A 19886-nucleotide genomic window follows, 5' to 3' on the forward strand; every position below is an offset into this window, starting at 1 on the left:
ATCAGACACCACAGTAAAAAATGCACAGGTTTAAATAGAGATTCTAAAATGCCAATTAATCAATAAAAAAATCACACAATGATTAAGTAGCAGTGAAAAACAATTAAGCCTCATGCTCAAACTAAAAAAAGCATTGCTTAAAAACATTGTACAAGAAGGAATCAAATACTATACATGAGAAAGCACTTAAACTTATAAAATCATTATAAAACATGGAAAAATACTAGGCAGGAAAAAGTTAAATAGAATACTTGGAAACTAGTAGTTAAATACATTAGACTAATTTTGAAAGAACTTAGCTAATCTTAATGCTTGAGATGCCTAGCCTTTAAAAAAGGGACCAAGGAAGTAGTAGCATTCAAACCAGGATACTTTTCAGCATTAAGTTTCAAAATCCACTTCTGTTCATGTCCCTCTGTGATATTCTCAATGTCACCACCTCTGGGGTTTCTATGAATATGTTGTAGAACAAAGAACTTAAAGGAATGAGAACAGCCATTGGACATAACATGATTGGCTAGAGCATTTGATGGTTTATTATTACTAATATCTCTTAAGTGGTCTAGAATACGATCTTTAAGCATTCTATTTGTTTTTCCTACATAAAAAGCAGGACATTGTACACAAAAACAATAATAGACCACATCTGTAGATCTGCAATCAGTGTATTGATTAGTGTACAAAGAGAATAGCTTAAAGATTGTATTCTAGACCACCTAAGAGATATTAGTAATATATATTATTATACTATTATTAGTAATAATAAACCATCAAATGCTCTAGCCAATCATGTTATGTCCAATGGCCATTCTCATTCCTTTAAGTTCTTTGTTCTACAACATATTCATAGAAACCCCAGAGGTGGTGACATTGAGAATATCACATAGGGACATGAACAGAAGTGGATTTTGAAACTTAATGCTGAAAAGTATCCTGGTTTGAATGCTACTACTTCCTTGGTCCCTTTTATAAAGGCTAGACATCTCAAGCATTAAGATTAGCTAAGCTCTTTCAAAATTAGTCTAATGTATTTAACTATTAGTTTCCAAGTATTCTATTCAACTTTTTCCTGCCTAGTATTTTTCCATGTTTTATAATGATTTTATAAGTTTTTTAAGTGCTTTCTCATGTATAGTATTTGATTCCTTCTTGTACAATGTTTTTAAGCAATGTTTTTAAGCAATGCTTTTTTTAGTTTGAGCATGAGGCTTAATTGTTTTTCACTGCTACTTAATCATTGTGTGATTTTTATTGATTAATTGGCATTTTAGAATCTCTATTTAAATCTGTGCATTTTTCTGTGGTGTCTGATGAAGCAACTTCGGTTGTGAAAGCGCTTACCACTTTGTACTTTGCTGTGATAAAACATTTGCTGTGTGTTATCTTGGTGCATTTTTTACTTTTTACCTTTCATTTGGATTTATTTCTGCACCAAGGTTTTACCCAACACGGTTTCTTTGGTTTTCTGTTTTTGGTTTTGTTCGGTGAAGGGACACACAGCTCCATGGAAGATACTACAACTGAGCAGTCTGAGTGGACAACATCACCGTTTCCTAAGGATTCTAGACATTCCTGTGAATCCGTTGTTGAATACTGTTATACAAGCTGGTATGGATGAAACTTTTTCTAATCAACAACGTTTACCAGAATTTTTTCAGCAATATAAGAATCTAGAAAATATGATGTATAAATACAATTCCTGAAGACACTGGAGAGTATGAATGTCTCTCCAAACACCATCATATTGGGTGACTTCAACTACCCAAACATAGACTGAGACCCTAGCCCAAAGGTTCCTTGAGTTCATAAACTCAAATGCTATGGAACTAGTCACCATTCCCACAAGAGGAGAAAATATACTAGACCTGATCATCACAAACATGGGGACAAAATGCTCCACACCGGAAGTATATCCCTCATTGGTGAGATCACACCATAAATTAATCTCACTGGAGATCCACATCCCGCCCCCACCCCCAGCAAAAAAGACCACAGTGAAGAACTTCTCAAAAGCAAACTTCACACTTCTTAAGACTGGAGTGGTATCCCTTCAAGGCTCCCGAGCCAGTGGAAACCACAACCCACGCTGCTGAAACCCTTACAAATGCCTTCTACGAGCACCTCCAGGAATGTATGGATCAAGCAATCCCTAAAAAAATCAAGACCCTTTCCACCAAAGGCAGGCGCCCGGTCTGGTGGACTCCAGCCATAAACAAACTCTACAAGAGGAGAAAGCTACTACATGACAGAGCAAAATCCCTAAATGGGAAGGCATCTCTGATCAATACTAGCATAAACTACGATCACTCATAAAATCATCCAAGGCCAACTTTGAGAGAAAAATCGCTAATGACACAAAAGACAATCATAAAGCCTTCTTTAGCTATGTTAGAAACCTGGGTGGAAACTCCCAGATATGCTCAGAATTAGTCCAAAATGATAAAAAAAAAATCACTGAACCCACAGACATTGCCAACATACTGGCAGACAGGTTCAGTGCAAATTGCCCCCCCCCCCCCCAAAAGAAGGAGAAATATCTATCCCACCAGAGTCTAGCCTCCCAAACATCTCAGATGCCCAGGTGAGAGCTGCTCTCTCTAAAGCAAAAAACACAGCATCAATGGGACCGGACAGTGTCCCCGGCTGTGTGCTACACGAACTCAACGAGGAACTAAACCCACACATAAGGCTGCTGTTTAATCTTAGCCGTACTACAGGATAATGCACTCCAAAGAATGGCGACGGCAACTGTGGTCCCACTCCACAAAGGCGGTGCTTCTACGGACCCTGGAAATTACCGCCCCATAAGCTTGACGAGCCATGTCTGCAAAGCTATGGAGAGGATCATAATGGAACTCATAAATAAAGACATTGGGGGCCTACAGACACTGGATCCTACCCAATTTGGCTTTGTCAAGGGCAGATCCTGCCTCTTGAACTTGGTCGACTTTTTTGAAACAGTCACCAAGGCCATTGATGAGGGTAAGGCAGTTCACACAGCCTACCTTGACCTAGCAAAAGCGTTCGACACAATACCCCACTCGGGCATCATAGAAAAGCTCACCAGCTTAGATGTAAACCCATATGTCACAAGATGGGTTGCAAACTGGCTCAAGGACAGAACACACAGGGTTAGAGTTGCTGGTGCCATGTCAGACTCTAAGCCGGTCACGAGTGGTGTCCCACAGGGCTCAGTCCTGGGCCCCTCTTGTTCGGCATTTATTTTTCTGAAGTGCAGGCAAACATAGGGGATTGTGGCTGACAAAATTTGCAGATGACTGCAAACTGGGCACCATAATTGACACTCCATCAGACACAGACATCCTCCAGAAAGGTCTCATAGAAATGGATAACTGGTGCCAGAGCCATGGCCTTAAGCTAAATGCCAAAAAATGTATAGTCATACCCTTTGGGAAAAACAAGGTAACCCCCAATTACCACATAGGTGGTAATCCATTAAACACGGAAGAAGTTATCAGGGACCTGGGGACCCAAGTTGACAGTAACCTCTCTTGACACTCACACTGCCAAAGTGGTTAGGAAGACCTTCTACATTGCCCACCTGATCATGAAGGGATTCACATCCAGATCAGGAGAGGTCATTGTACCCCTGTACTCTTCACTTATCAGACCAATGATTGAATACAACGCCCCATTCGGAATGTACCTTACCCGACACCTGCAGCAGTTGGAAAGACCCCAAAAGTTCCTCACCAAAAGGATAAAGGGGCTCAAACATATGTCATACGATGCCCGACTGAAGAAACTCCAGCTCTATTCAGTCGCATACCGTCTGCTCAGAGGTGATCTGTGCCTGACATACAAGGCCATGTCCAACCCGGAATTAATGGACATGCTCCACCTCAAAAATCCAAATCCACCAGAGCCACGAGAGCAAGAGACTTAAACCTCAACACGGATATAAATAGGACGTGCTGGAGGGACAGATTCATCACCCAGAGACTCCCTACACTATGGAACAGAATCCCAGTCCATGTGAGGCAGAGCCCCTCACTGACTCTGTTCAAGAGAAATCTTGATGAGTGGATGGGAGATCGTAGGTTTACCCCGGGAATCATCTCTGTATCACTGCTGGACAGAGGCACAGCAAACTAATGGGTATAGTATTCTCATCCTAAGGGGTGGTGAAAGCCACACACACTCTGGCTAGGCTTTTAAATGCCCTAGGGCAGATAGCCTAGTATGAACCTAAGAGACTGCAATGGCAGAGGTTACATCTTCAAGCTTCGTTGGAAGCCAAAATTATTCCACGAGGCTTAAAAATTCTGAATATGCCCACCTATGGTGATACATATCCAGTCCTGCTACGTAAATGGCAAGAATTAAATTTACAATTTAGTTCTCAATATATGGAACTTTTAATAGACTTTTTTTCACCTATTGAAGCTGACTTAAAAGCACAGATTATTGATCTTGAAACAAAAATTACTGACAATTTTTCTTGTGATATTACATTCAACAAAATGAGTCAACTACAGGATAATATAGTTGCTTATGAGAAGAAACTACAGTCTATTAAGTTATCTAAACTTAATAGAGATAAAACCGACTTTGCAAGAAACAATGTCTTTTCTTGGCCGAAAGAAGTTAAAACTACATCTATTCAAAGTAATGGTCCCTTTAATGCAAATACTGCATCGCAGGGAAACACGACTGGCTCCTCTGGTCCTGTTTCCGGTTCTATGAATGATCGGGGAGTTATGGCGCCCGTATCTACAAATGCTACAGAAATGGAACCAGGTTTGCAAATTCCTGTTACTGCTACTTCAGCAGTTCCTACTACTACAGACGATCGGGGAGTTGTGGCGCCTGTATCTACGAACGCTATGCAAGCAGAACCAGGTATGCAACCTTCTTTTACTGCTTTTAGCAGTTTGGAGACTTCCTTTACCACTGACAAGTTTATTAATGATGTGCGTCCCACTTACGCATCAGCAGTAATGCCTTCAACTTCAAATGTATCTGTAGTTAATAATACTCAAGGGCAAGAACTAAACAAGGAAACGAGTGTTTTTTTAGACAAGACAAAGAAGGGGGACTACTCTTTGAGAACAGCCCTGCCGTACAGAGCTCGGTCGAAGAGCTTTACACACAACGGCAAGACATTCAACAGCCAGCACATGGATGTGACAGCTCATCAATCCAAAAAGAGACGCATGTAGTCTCAGACTTAGTTATAAATATTTCTTCTTTTGTGTTAAATAGTGAACAGCTTAGTGTTCTTAATAAAGGTTTATCCTTTATTCCTGCAAGGAGAGCCGACCCAGCAGAAATGTTGAAGGACTTAAGACTACTTGGCAGAAGTCTTTCCCTGAAGTGTTTGTTTCCTACAGATACTACTGCAGGTAATAAAGGACATAATATATACAGAAAACCTAGTACCTTTGTTCCAGCTTTACCAACAGGTATTCGACGATTCATAGATGTATGTGAAATTGCTTTTAGAGAATTAAACAACTTAACTGATACTAGTATGTCATTTTATAACTTGACAGTAGATGAACACAGAGCCCTGCAAGAATTACAAAATATACATTCAATAGTTATTAAGCAGGCAGATAGAGGCGGTATAGTGTTAATGGACAAGGATTTATATGTCACACAAATGGAGAAACTTTTACTTGATACGCATACATAATGCATTTCGAAGCCTACTGTTAACGCTATTATAAAGTTTATTTTTTAATTTTTGATTTACTAATCACAAATTTAATAGATGATTCACTTTAAGTATTTTAATGTGTATAAACCACTTGTTCCCAGGGTATATGGCCTACCAAAAATACACAAAAATTTGTTATCTCCACCCATGCGTCCTATTGTTTCAGGCACTGGGTGGTGTACTGAACCTCTCTCTATTTATGTAGAGGGATGTTTACATAGTTTGTTGGCAAACTGCCATACAATATTGAAGGATACAAAAATGTTTTTACAAAGGCTTTATGATAGAATGGAAAGTGTTGATGTTAATGGGAATTTTGTCCTTGTTACATTAGACATTTAATCCTTATTCACTAGTATACCTAACACTTGGGGTGTTGACAGCGTTAGGGATTTTCTTTATGTGAATAAGTGTTTCACCAACACTAAGATACAGTTGATTTGTAGTCTCTTAGAGATTATCCTAGAGAACAACATTGTTATGTTCCAGGAGCAATTCTTTTTGCAAAAAGTTGGCGTGGCCATGGGCACTGCATGTGCAAATAGCTACGCCAACTTGGCTTTGGTCAGCTGGGAAGAGCAAAATGTGTTGTCAAACAATAAAATCCATTCTTTGGACAAATACTCTGGTAGGTCCGCTTTGTGGATGACGTGTTTATGCTGTGGAGAGGCTCTGGTATAGATTTGGCACAGTTTGTGGAATATTTGCATTCAACTACTGATTTAAGGTTCACTTACCATAGTTCCAACACTGACATCAGTTTCCTTGATGTGCAGATTAGTAAATCTGTTTTAAATAGTCTTTGCAGTAATATTTATTTTAAACCCACTAGAAAAAAATACTCTTTTGTACAAATCTAGTATGCCCCCTAGACACGTTCCTAGGAATGTGCTCAAGGGTCAGGTTTTTAGAACACTGCGACTGCATAGCAGAGATGAAGATGCAGTAGTTGCCCTATCTAATTTAAAAACAGAATTTTTACATAGGGGATACTCGCTTGCAGACATTGAACAGACTATCTCTAATGCCTGGAAGCTGAGAAGCACTAGATGTAAACCTTATTTTAATGCTGGTGATGCTGTTGACAATACAAGATATACTAACAGAACTAGTAATGATTTTAGAGTGGTGTTTCAGTTTTCCAGTAACATCAATCAATACTTAGATGTAGTCAAAAAGCATTGGTATTTGCTACAAGAAGTGCCTGGACTGGTAGACAAGGTCGGACATTCTCCTATGTTTAGTTTTAGAAACAATAAATCCCTTAAACAACATCTATGTCATGGTGAATTATCTATAACTATTATTAGATCCAACCGGCATGGTACTTTTCCATGCAGGAATTGCAGTGCTTGTCAATTTATATATAGCAAAAATAAATATGTACATCCTACTAGGAAATTTTCTTTGTACACTAATCAATACACTGATTGCAGATCTACAGATGTGGTCTATTATTGTTTTTGTGTACAATGTCCTGCTTTTTTATGTAGGAAAAACAAACAGAATGCTAAAAGATCGTATTCTAGACCACCTAAGAGATATTAGTAATAACAAACCATCAAATGCTCTAGCCAATCATGTTATGTCCAATGGCCGTTCTCATTCCTTTAAGTTCTTTGTTCTACAACATATTCATAGAAACCCCAGAGGTGGTGACATTGAGAATATCACAGAGGGACATGAACAGAAGTGGATTTTGAAACTTAATGCTGAAAAGTATCCTGGTTTGAATGCTACTACTTCCTTGGTCCCTTTTTTAAAGGCTAGGCATCTCAAGCATTAAGATTAGCTAAGTTCTTTCAAAATTAGTCTAATGTATTTAACTATTAGCTTTCAAGTATTCTATTTAACTTTTTCCTGCCTAGTATTTTTCCATGTTTTATAATGATTTTATAAGTTTAAGTGCTTGCTCATGTATAGTATTTGATTCCTTCTTGTACAATGTTTTTAAGCAATGTTTTTAAGCAATGCTTTTTTTAGTTTGAGCATGAGGCTTAATTGTTTCACTGCTACTTAATCATTGTGTGATTTTTATTGATTAATTGGCATTTTAGAATCTCTATTTAAACCTGTGCATTTTTTACTGTGGTGTCTGATGAAGCAACTTCGGTTGTGAAAGCGCTTACCACTTTGTACTTTGCTGTGATTAAACGTTTGCTGTGTGTTATCTTGGTGCATTTTTTACTTTTTACCTTCTATGTGGTAACAATTTGAAGAAAATAACTAACGTACTAAGGGAGGAACTCCAACCCTTAGCAAATAACCAGCGGATCCCAGCCAAAAATACAATCTCAGATTAAGGAAACTAAGCTGCCAATAACGGTCCAGAAAAACAACAGAATAACAGGAGCCCCTGTTTACTAACAGCGGAAAACCGCCACAAACCAACAAACTTCCTGATAAGGAAAAAAGCGCAACGGCACCTACAAGCACTCTAAACTGTCACACAGGATACCAAACTAACAAGTTTAAGCTAAGAATGCACTGAAAAGGGCAAACAACACTACTGCCTAGAGTAATATCACCTTACAACCCCGTAATAACCAATACAAAATTTAAATAGAAGAATTTTGACACTTGGCTAGAGCCAAGAGAAGCACAACCAAACTCGTCGACGTGGCAAATGAGATCTGGTTTTTGTACTGGTGCACTATGGGATACCTGCTTAGCCACGAGCCAACCAGAAGTGTTCAAGCTTGTAAATCGGCCGAGTCGGAACAGAGGATCGGCTTCAAACCCATATGTAAAAATGAAGGTGAGGTTGGACTAAACAACATACATAGTTATGCTTTGCATCTTTGGCATTTCTCTTTTACAGAACTTTTAATGCTAGCTACATCTTAACATTTGATAACACTCTTTACCAGTCACACACATGAAAATGATCATGCATGAATGAATTTAAAAAAATGAACTAAACAATGAAAAGAACAGAAAAAGCAAGTGTCAAAAGTCCAGGGAATGACAAACTGAAGTACAATTCTTACATGGTAATATATGCTAAGTGGATCTGGTCTGCCCGGCATTGGTTCTAGTTCTTCCAGATCAGCAAGACACCCCAAGGCCATTGGATATCTGAACAACAAAAAGAAGAAAACAGACATGTTTAATTCATATTATCTCCCATTTTGTGTCTACACCTACACTACATGTAATCTGTAGTTTCTATACTCTATAGAGCATCCTATTATAGCAACAAACAATCACTGAAATACCAAATAATGGCAAAGACAGGGTAAAAGAAGGTGAAATAATTTGTTGTCCTGATCCCATTTCCAGCTCGTCAGCACATGATAAAGGCAACACATTATCAACAGCTTATTCCTGTCAGGTATTACCAGCCCAGTTCATGCTGCATCAACAGCTTATTCCTGTCAGGTATTACCAGCCCAGTTCATGCTGCATCGTTTGGTTATCATGCTATACTTTTTCTCAATACAGTTTTGCTAATCGGGTCTTCTAGTTTAAATATCCACTACTGGTCTCCAACATTAATGAATAACTTATTTAGCATTGCAAAGTACTAGGCTTAAATGGCACAGATGTAAGCCTGTCGAGCATGAAAGAATTTCCACAGATGGGAAGACCTTAGAGAGAGATACCACACTAAGGAACTGTTTGACCAGCCAGGGCTAAGCCACAATTCTACACTTTCTGCAACAGTGTGATGGAAAGAAACAGCTAACACTTGACAATGAAACAGTTATCTAGCTAACAGATTAGGATTGTACAGGTAATGTTTTGCCCAAAGCTGACAGACTGGGAAAGTTATTGCTCTGCCCATATGAGAATTTGGATACAATGGTGCTACAGCCTCAATAACCTTGGAGATGGCAGCCAGAACATCTGGTGATTATTGAGGGGGTCTACACCAGAAACCAGGTATTTATGACCGTTAACTCCATCTCATCAGTTTGGGTCAGTCCTGGTTAGGACCCGAAGTTTACTGTAATCCAATAAACAGGAGTACCATAAAGGATACGGTTTTCAACATAGTGCAATAAAAATGACTTTTGATCCTTCTTCCATGAAGCTGACAAACTGCAACAAAGGGGAGGTATAAAGTAATTTCTCACACCGAATGACAAGAGCACGTGTTCACAAATATCTACTCTTTTCTGCTGTAGTGAAGTACGGACCACGGTGTTCTCCAGAATAAGGGGAGGATTACTTTCACCAGAGTGGTGAACAGACAGCAGTATGGGCTGCTCCACTTCCAGAAGGCCAAGATCACTCATGCCTTCCGAGTCCAGAAATGTATGTGAGAAACTGAAAATTATGTCAGCTCCTTCATATGCCAAGGAATGCAAGCTGTTGAAAGTATGATGTGCCCTGCCTATGGCATACTGCCAGAAAAGCATCATCTTCCTGCAAAGGGGATGCAACCACATGCCACAATGCTTGAAGCCCTTTAAAGAAAGTATACCGTCAAAGCCTAGAGGAACAAGACGACAGTTTGATGCTCCAAATGCATGATAGAGCCACTCTCTGGGGAGACTCTGGACCTCCGGCAGGTTTAATTTCTCCAAGTGTTTTGGGTTTCTAATACATTTATGGGAATAGATCCCATTCCCACATCAGGGTATGATTAGTGATCATTAAACTAGTGTTTCAGTCTGTGATATTTGCCAAGAGTACTGTTCTGTGCACCTGCAACATGCCCAAAAATTACCTCCTTCTGTAATTCATAAAAGGTTACATGCTTTGGTAGAATATTTAAGTAGGATTATAATTTTTTTTTTGTTAAACCCATTGTTCCTACTACTGGAACTGTCTGGGTATCTGTCTTCCACACTGCTCTTGTTTCAGCTTGCTAATTCTGGTACTTTATAAAAATTTCTCTCGCCTTCTCTTTCTCTGTAGATGTAAATCACTGGGTGTATCAATTTCAATGATCAATGCTACTTTTGTCTTCTTTTGATGGCCAACTACATCTCGTTTTCTCTCATCTATGTTTTGAACTGTTGGTAATGGATGATCTCATGTAATACAACTATCATTCCTCATGTTTTATGGTTCACAGCAGTGTTATCACAATCCTAAATGCAATATCAATGCAATATCCTTGCTACATTAATGTGCCTTTCAGTATACACTCCTTCTGCCATGAGTATACCACACCCAGCAACAAGATGTGCAACTATTTCCAGTTCCATTTTCCAGAACCTGTATTTGTCCGTTTCTCCCAACAAAATGAGCTTCCAAACCTGTAAGCAAAGCATCTTCAGTGTGGCAGGTTAAGCTTTAGGAATTTAGGAACACCATTCCAAGGTCTAGGAATAAAGGTAGAACACAAAGAGAAGCTCTATGAGTGGTGTCTCCACAGCCACTGACAACTCACCATCCAATGAAAAACTTGCAGTCTCAGACAAGAAAATGGTACCACGAATACCGTGATCACCATTAGGCCAATAACACAGAAGTCACCATTAGGCCAATAACATAGAAGTCAGCCTGGAGCTTGAATAGTATTCTCAGCCAAACTGCTCCAGCCGTGAACCTGCTTTGTGGTTATGAAGGCAATTCACCAAGGATTAAAGGACTTGGTTCTGGCCATCCTAAGGCCATGCAGATGGAAGAGAGTCTCAAGTAAAGATGATGAAGCCAACCCTCCAGGTAAGAAGTACATGGTGATCCTTCTCTTGCAACCACTGTCAATACCTGGTTAAAGACTCAAAGTTGTTACTGATCTATTAATATTAAAAACCATGGTCCAGGCATGTCTACTTTACAACATTACTGATAATTGCTTAGGCTTGGTAAGGCCTTGCTGTATCTAATAATGGCGGCTACCAAAAAAAAGCAATTACTAGAAAATGGAAATCAAAATCTAAGCCAACTATACCAGAAGTAGTGAATATAGTAACAGAGATAAAACAACTAGAATTAAGATCTTTAGGAAAGGGTAGGCGCAAACTACACAGGAAAAAAAATGGGAATTGTGGAAACAATACATACAAGGAAGGAATGAGGTTTAAAGGCAGCAGGACTTGAGCTATGTAATGTTTGACTGAAAAAAGACTGGGTAGATTATAAGCGATGCACAATGTTTGCAATTGGGAATGTGTCAGTATGGTTTGTGATGTAAAATGCTTGCAAATAGGATTGTGTCCGTGTGGTCTGTTTTCATTTGTATAAATGTATGATTGCCTATGTAGTAAGTGACATTTTCAGAAAGATGTTTATTGGGGAAAAAAGGCAGGAATTTAATAATTTATGTAACATTGCTTAGGTTATAAGATATATAGCAATATATGTGAACTAGAATGTTTATTACAGTGTGGTTACTTTTTCTGTACGTGAATGGAAATGTGCCTATATCACAAGTGATAATTCAATAAAGGAGTATGGAAAAAAAATAAAACTGTTTCCATAGTACACTTACATTTTGATAGCTTCAACAATAAATTAAAACATGAAGCACAGAAAGAACTACTCAAACCCAAAATAATAAGAATTAGTAAATCATGCATGAAAGATGCCTCTTGGATCTCTTCATTTGTGGCAGAAAATACACATAGTTCACAGATAAGCCTGGAACTAAATCGGGGAAGATGGCACTATTTTCATACAGAAGACGCACAGCCATTAACAGACTCACAGCTGACAGCAATACCACCCCGGACAAAAACTCAAACTGGTTACTCAAATTAAGGTATGAAGGCATGTTAAAATTCTCATAGTAAATGTATGCATCCCACCACCAACTAAGGGGATTCAAAATTCAAGTATTTTATGTAGTGTATTTGGAAAACAAAACAAAAAAAAAGTATGTTACTCATTCACACTATCTTAAATATGTACTGGACAGGACCGTGGAGCTCAATTAAACAGAATACTTGCCTTTAACAATCTTAATGAAAGATAACGCCAGGCCAAACTAGGCAGCAGGGAACAGCACAACCCTAGAAATCTAACAATCAATGCCCCCCCCTCCCCCCCCAAAAAAAATACAAGTTCTACCGAAATCATGATGTGATCCCTGTTGCTTCCATTCTTTAATACCGGTCATTAAAAACTAAAGAAAAGCCCAACCCCGCTCCAAGGCTATTCTCAGCAGATATGACAGAGACTCCTAGAGACAGCCTCCTCTTATCTCAAATGGAACTTAGAAATTGGACCCAACTCTACAAATGCATGGAATAAAACACCACCTAACCAAACGTTTATAAGTTGATGCTCCTATACAAGAATAGCTATACCACCTCAGAAAAAGGACATTACAAAAAGTGAAAGGTCATGGCTTTCACCTCAGCTTAAACAAGACATACAAATACAGACAAAACTTTTATACTGGAAAAAGGACTCTATGCCAATTACCAACAGTAAAAACGTAATACAAGAATTATCATAAGCACAACAAAGACTGAATACTTCAGAGACCTACAAACGGATTATTTAAGCCAAGGACTGCTATCAAGTGTGCTTTGACATCTTGTGTGCAAGCCCATTTTTCCCCAGTTACTTGACACAGAGATAAACATATTTACATAACAATATACATATATATGTACACATTTTGGTGAGTACAAAATATCTATAAAACAAATCAAAAGTTTGCCTTCGCTGCCTGCCAATCAGACGATCTCTCTCCATCAACTGTCCCACTGGTTCTTAATGCAATGAGGTGATTGCCAGAAAGGGGCTGTCATTTAGCCAATCAATAGTGTTTTTTTTTCTACTTTACACAGCCTTAACCTCACAGCACATTCTCCAGTAACTTGTCCAGGGTATAAAATGCAACAGAACACCTACAATAGCATCTAACTCACTTCTATGAATGACATAACCCCCAGGACAGTCATGCCCACCTTAAAGCCAGCAATCCCATAGAGTCTCATTTCTCTACTTGGGATTCAAATCCAGGTATGGCCTCCCACACGCCAGCGAAGACCAGCAAGCCAGCATAGCTCTCTCATTCCTCTCTTTGACCACACTAGCTGCAGCAGATACCCAAGCAGCTAATGAAGCTTGCATTGCCTTAGCTGTAGCTGGGACTTCATTCCTCAACACCAGTAATGTGAATACATTTCAAAAAATGTTTACAACCAATAAACAATATCAAAAAATGAATGCCATAAAAGACATCACATTCTCCATATGGCCCCTCAAATGCATATTACTTCCAAGACCTCTTTTCATAAAATAGTATTTTAACCCTCCCCCTTTTCAGACCAACCAAATCTGTAAAATATTTACTTGAAAAATTAGATACCAAGTGCAACCTCAAATGAAATACTATATATCCAAATGGTCTAAAACATGGTGGTGAAATTCTGTCCAAAACAATCTAACAGCTTATAATTCAACCCCGACAACCTAGGCTATTCCATAAAGTTTCAAAAATGCACTAATTGTACCACTGGGTAAAACACATCCCTATCCAGTGCCAACAACTATACCTACTGCAAATATCTGTCCTCTAGCCAAAATTATTGAAAGAAAAAAAATCACCTACAGGCAAATTCTAAAACTTTGGATAACAGTTTCTGCTCTAGATATATTTGAACAACCACCATTTACACCTTAAACAAACCATACTAATATGGAAAGTAATTTGTTCACTGGAACTTTACTGCTAGACTTATAAAGGGCCTTCCAATTTTGATACAGTCGTTTGCTACTAATAATAAAAAGACAGTGTGTTTTCTATTAAGATTCAACAATTTGCAAATCCTCTCTCAGAAAGAGCTTTCACAGTGCAGCAACACCACATACTCACATATTTATCACAGGAGCCCCCCTGGGTTCTTATACCCATGCTATTTGCAATATTTATTAATGACCCCCCCCCCCCAGGATCTACCTAAAATCAAAATGGATGCTTTATGTTTTTTTTATTTTATTATTATTATTTTTTTTTTTTTTTGGTAAGTGGTTAGACACAAGGTCTTCCCTGATCTCAAAATCAGGGAAAAAGCACTAGATTGACCAAGCCATAAAAAACAGTATTGGGTGATGGAGAGAACCCAGGTGTCTGCAGTTACCTGTTGCTAAACGGGGAAGGAAAGGGTTAGCCTGAGGGACAGAGGAATCTGGCTGACGGGCGGAGAGGCTGAAAGTCAGAGGATTTATCTGGGAAAATCTGTTTAGAAACCCTCAACTCTAGCAGGTCGTCTCAGCTGCCTACAAACAAAGGAATATTGTGAAGGATAATTTTTCTGAAATTTAGGTACGAGAGAAACAAAAATTTGTTTGAGGTCTCACATAACCTTGCCCTTATCCTACAGGATTTTAAACAATTCTGCAGCAGCAGTGGCAAAGATTCTGGTTATCGAAGGAAGAATTTAAAAGTTTGGCTTTAATATCCTCAGGCAAAGCCTGCAGCTGGCCTACAGGAAGCATAAGGTGAATCATAGTTGCATTTAATGGAATGGTGAGCTACCTGAGAGGCAGAAATCAGAAGAGACAGAGCAGAAGTCTTTCTTTCTGAATCAGGCATGTCATTCAACAACCCCCCTCTCCATGGAACAGAAGATCCAGGACATATCTAGTCATGTGTGTCTGATAATCTCAAAGTCAAAGTAGCAGAAGTATACACTTTTCCCCATACCACTCCGTAGCCTTGCTGCTCTTGTCAGAAGGCAGAAGCTTGGAACAGGAAAGCAGGTTGGATGGTTTACCTGTGGGCATGGAAACAACAGCAGGATCAGATGATCCTCAGGCACCTTACAAAATCAGCCTGGCTTCTTAGGGGACAGAGAGAGGTGGAGAGTTAGGAGCTGAAAAGCTGCTGTAAGCAGTCTACCAGGGCAGTTAAGGCTGGTCTGGAGGACCAGAAAAGGTCTGGGTGAGTCCATTTGCAAGATATCATAATACCCCTTTTGAACCTCTGATACTTTGGAACAATCCCATTTAAAAGTGTCCCATCATACAGACCACTATATCTCCAAAGAACATTTTCTCAAAAGGAAAATCTGGGACAAAGAATCCTCTTCATCAAACTCCCAAGCCAAAGGTGAATGCATTTGTGAGGAATACATTAAGGATTCTTCACAGAGTCCAACTCCTCATTAGAACAATCAGAATCCTACACCTCTTAGACGGGGGTAGATAATCGGGGAGCAACAGCAACAAGGACTGATGATCCCTGTGGGGTCTCAGAGCCATGAGGGCATTAAACAGTCCTTGAGTAAAGTCCTGCACTTAGCTTTGGTTTTTGGTTTCTTTTTCAAAGGAATATCTGACTTGACAAATGCAGGAAGCTCAGAGCCCTACCTTAATTCAATGAGGGTACCAGGCACCTCTTCCCAACTAAAATTTGGGGATTTCCCTTGGCCCCTCAGATATAATCAGCCATAGTTCCCCTCTACATTTGTACCAGATGAATGCACAGCTCAGTGGATGTGTGAGCAGTAGTCTTCTAATTGGGTCACAACAGAGAACTGGCATCAGCACTGGCTGGTCCTCAAGGGTTCTTCACCCAGCCCGAGGGAGACGGCTGGAGGAGGATGATTCAGTATGAGCTCAGCTTTTTTTCAATACAAGTGTCAGTGTTAAGATTTGAACTTCAGAACAGGCAGATTTTGCCATGGAACCCTGGGACAATAACTTCAGACACTGTTTTTCCAGATAAATAGAGAGGGAAGAAAAATGGCTGTGGAGTGTCTTGCGGACAAATGCTTGACGGACATCACACAGAGTAGAGTCATGTGTAGCACCTACACAAAAAAGGCACTTCTTATGTCTGCCTTTATGGGGAATCTGCCTCTCTCACATTTCCCCTTCAAGGAGGAAAAAAGGAATGAAGGAAGCCCAATGGGATACTTATCTGTAACAGTCGAGGGAGAAGAAAGTACAGTTTTGTACCTACCATAAATGTAGATGTCCGAACAGGATAGCATCTGCAGTCCTTACAAATGGGTTGTCCTGTCGTCAGGCAGCCCTTCGGTCGGCCGGATTCCAAAGTCTGGGTCTGGCCTCGGCTGGTGTCGCACTTCACCCGACGTCATAGCTGCAGTTCTTCGGGTATAAAGGCATCAGCCGACGCCATTTTCCTCAGTGTTTCTTGCCCCAGATGCCAGTTGCCCTCTTGGAAAGCTAAATTTTTGGATAAATGCCAATGTTTCCAAATAGTAGAAGGCAAACACACAAAATAATCATGTATGTACATATATACAAACAAATACACCATAAGAGATCCCCCCCCAGCTAGCTATTAGGTGGGCAAATACCCTAGGAGTACCACAGAGGGGAAGGAGGGTGGGTAATCCTGACTGCAGATGCTATCCTGTTCGGACATCTACATTTATGGTAGGTACAAAACTGTACTATGTCCTTCAAGGATGCATCTGCAGTCCTTACAAATGGGTAGAATACCATAGCTAAACTAGGGGAGGAGGAAGAAGAAATTATGGTGTAGTTAGGATCCCTTGCAAAACAGCAGTGGCAAACCCTGCTCGGGATCTAGAGTATAAGGGTAAGTTATAATGCTTGGCAAATGTATGCATGGAGGTCCAAGTAGCAGCCTCTATAATGTCCTTGGTAGCCAAGAAAGCTGTGGTAGTGGCTGTAGCCCTTGTAGAGTGAGGTCTTATGTTCTGTGGAATTTCCTTTCCATGGTAGGAGTAACAGAATCTAATGCAATTTCCTATCCACTTGGAGATTGTCTGTTTGGAAATTGCTTTTCCTTCCCTTCCTGTTGCATATGCTACCAGAAGCTGGTCAGATTTTCTATTACCCTTGGTTCTGTCCAGGTAGTAGCGTAACTGTCTATGTACATCCAATGTATGCAGCAGTCTTTCCCCCCTGTTCTGTGGATTGGGAAAGAAGGTAGGTAGGTGGATTGCCTGGTTTAAAGACACTCTGGATACCACCTTAGGCATAAATGTAGGATTAGTTCTCATGGACACTATCTTGATGGAAGATTAGGAAGGGTTGTACTGCCATTAAAGCCTGTAGTTCTGAAACCCTTCTTGCTGAGGTAATTGCCTGCAGGAAAGCAGTTTTCCAGGATAGGTGTTGAAGATCTGCTGTTGCTGCTGGTTCGAAAGGGGGAAGTGTCAATTTTTCTAGTACAAAGTTCAAGTCCCATGCTGGTAATGGTGGTTTCCTAGGAGGTTTTACATTCTTAATTCCTCTCAGAAACTGCCTGAGTAGAGGATGCGAAAAAACAGGTGGATCGAAGCTGTACTCTGCAGAAATAGCTGATGCATGTATTTTGATGGAGGAATAGGACAGGCCAGTATGGAAAAGCTCTGCCAAATACTCCAGGATGTTGGCAATGTCTACCTTTGACACATCTTTGCCCCTGTCGGCACTCCAAATGAGAAACCTCTTCCATTTTCCTGCATAGTTCCTTCTTGTTGAAGGTCTGCGGGCCTCAAGTATAATGTCTTTAACCCTTTGGGATAAATCTGGGTTAGTTGCTCTTATGTAATGTTCCAGGCAGTCAGTTGCAGAGTTTTCAGGTTTGGATGCAGGATGTTGTAGTTGTTCTGGGTTAACATCAAGGGAATCAGGGGTAGTGTCCACATTCTCCCCAGAGACATGCTCCACAGTAATGGATACCAATGTTGTCTTGGCCAGTCTGGAGCTATCAGAATTATCCTTGGACGTTCCCTCTTTGATTTTCAATAGCACCTTGTGCATCAAAGGGAGAGGTGGGAATGCATATGCTGTCAGGCCTTTCCAACTGAAGGATAGAGAGTCCACCTTCCAAGCAAGTGGGTGGTATGTCCTTGTGCAGAATTTCTTGAGCTGGTGATTGAGTGGGGATGCGAATAGGTCTATTTGTGGCAGTCCCCATTTCTTTGTGATGGCCTTGAAAATGTCCAGGTGTAGCATCCATTCGTGAGCATCCGAGGTAGTTCTGCTTAAAATGTCTGCTAGGATGTTTTCTTTTCCCGGTACAAAAATTGCTTGTAACTGAATGTTGTAACTCAGAGCCATATTCCATAGGTTTAGGGCCATTCGGCATAGAGGGTATGAATGAGTGCCTCCCTGTTTGTTGATGTACCACATGACTGTGGTGTTGTCTGTCCTTATCATCAACTGGCCTTTTTGGAGGAATGGTCTGAAATTCTGGATTGCTAGTTGTACTGCCAGCATTTCTTTTTGATTTATGTGCAGATGCAGCTGTTCTAGAGTCCATAAACCTTGTATGCACTTGTCCAGCATGTGGGCCCCCCAACCGAGGTCTGAGGCGTCCGTTGTGATGGTTTGGCTTGGTTGAATGCTGTGGAAGGGCAAACCTGGGTTTGACTGGCATGCCCGAGCCCACCACAGGAACTCTCGTTTCAGGCATGGAATTAGTGGTATTTCGGTTTCTAAGCTGTGCTTGTGTTGAGACCATAAATTCTTTAGGTACCACTGTAGTTTTCTCATATGTAGTCTGGCATGGGGGACCAGGATTATGCAGGATGCCATGAAACCCAAGGCCTGCAGTACTTTCCTTGCTGTTAGTTTGTTCTGCTTTGTTAATGCCAAAAAATAGACAGGAAGTTGTTTTTGTTTTTCTGCAATTAGGAATGCCATCTGTTTTACTGTGTCCAATTCTGCACCTAAGAAGGTTATTGTTTGGGATGGTATCAGTCTTGACTTTTTTATATTGACTGTGTATCCCAGGGCCTGTAGTAAGCAAATGACTCTTTGCAAGTCTTCTGTTAGCTTGTTTTTGTTGTCCGCTTGTATTAGGCAGTCGTCCACGTATGGATAAATTTGGATTCCCTGAAGCCTGCAGTGAGCGATTACTGATGCCAGGCATTTCGTGAACACTCTGGGCGCAGTAGATAAGCCAAAGGGCAACGTTGAGAATTGATAATGCTCTGATCCTGCAAGAAATCTGAGGTATCTTCTGCAATGTGGTCGTATGGGGACGTGCAGGTATGCCTCCTTGAGATCTAGAGTTACCAGCCAAAACTCCTTGCCCAGCATGGGAAGAAGTTGCTGTAGGGTCAGCATTTTGAATTTTGGAACAATGATGTATGTGTTTAAAGCGGACAGGTCGAGAATAGGCCTCCAATTTTTCTCTTTTCTTGGTACCAGGAAGAGTCTGGAGTAAAATCCCTTGCCTTGTTCCATAGATGGTACCCTTTCCACAGCTCTCATCCTTGCTAATTGAGCTATTTGTTTTAGAGCTTCTGTCTTTTGATTTGGTGGTGGTAGGTTTGGCATTCCTCTTTTTCCGGGTAAAGTGTGGAAATGAAACCTGTAGCCTTGGTCTATAGTTTGTAAAATCCACTTGTCTCTTGTGATACAG

The 19886-nt window shown here is 40.2% G+C and overlaps 1 protein-coding gene across 1 annotated transcript in view; it reads right to left on the reverse strand.

Moving 5' to 3' along the window:
• MEN1 (menin 1) overlaps nt 1-19886 on the reverse strand; it is a 415915-nt gene that overhangs the window by 214037 nt on the left and 181992 nt on the right. The window contains exon 6 of the mRNA XM_044060492.1: nt 8674-8761. Within this exon, the coding sequence (XP_043916427.1) occupies nt 8674-8761 (88 nt within the window). The remainder of the gene's footprint in view (nt 1-8673; nt 8762-19886) is intronic.

This window comes from Protopterus annectens, chromosome 2.part0, assembly GCF_019279795.1.
Source record: "Protopterus annectens isolate FY-2018-M chromosome 2.part0, PAN1.0, whole genome shotgun sequence".
NCBI classification, from domain to species: Eukaryota; Metazoa; Chordata; order Ceratodontiformes; family Protopteridae; genus Protopterus; species Protopterus annectens.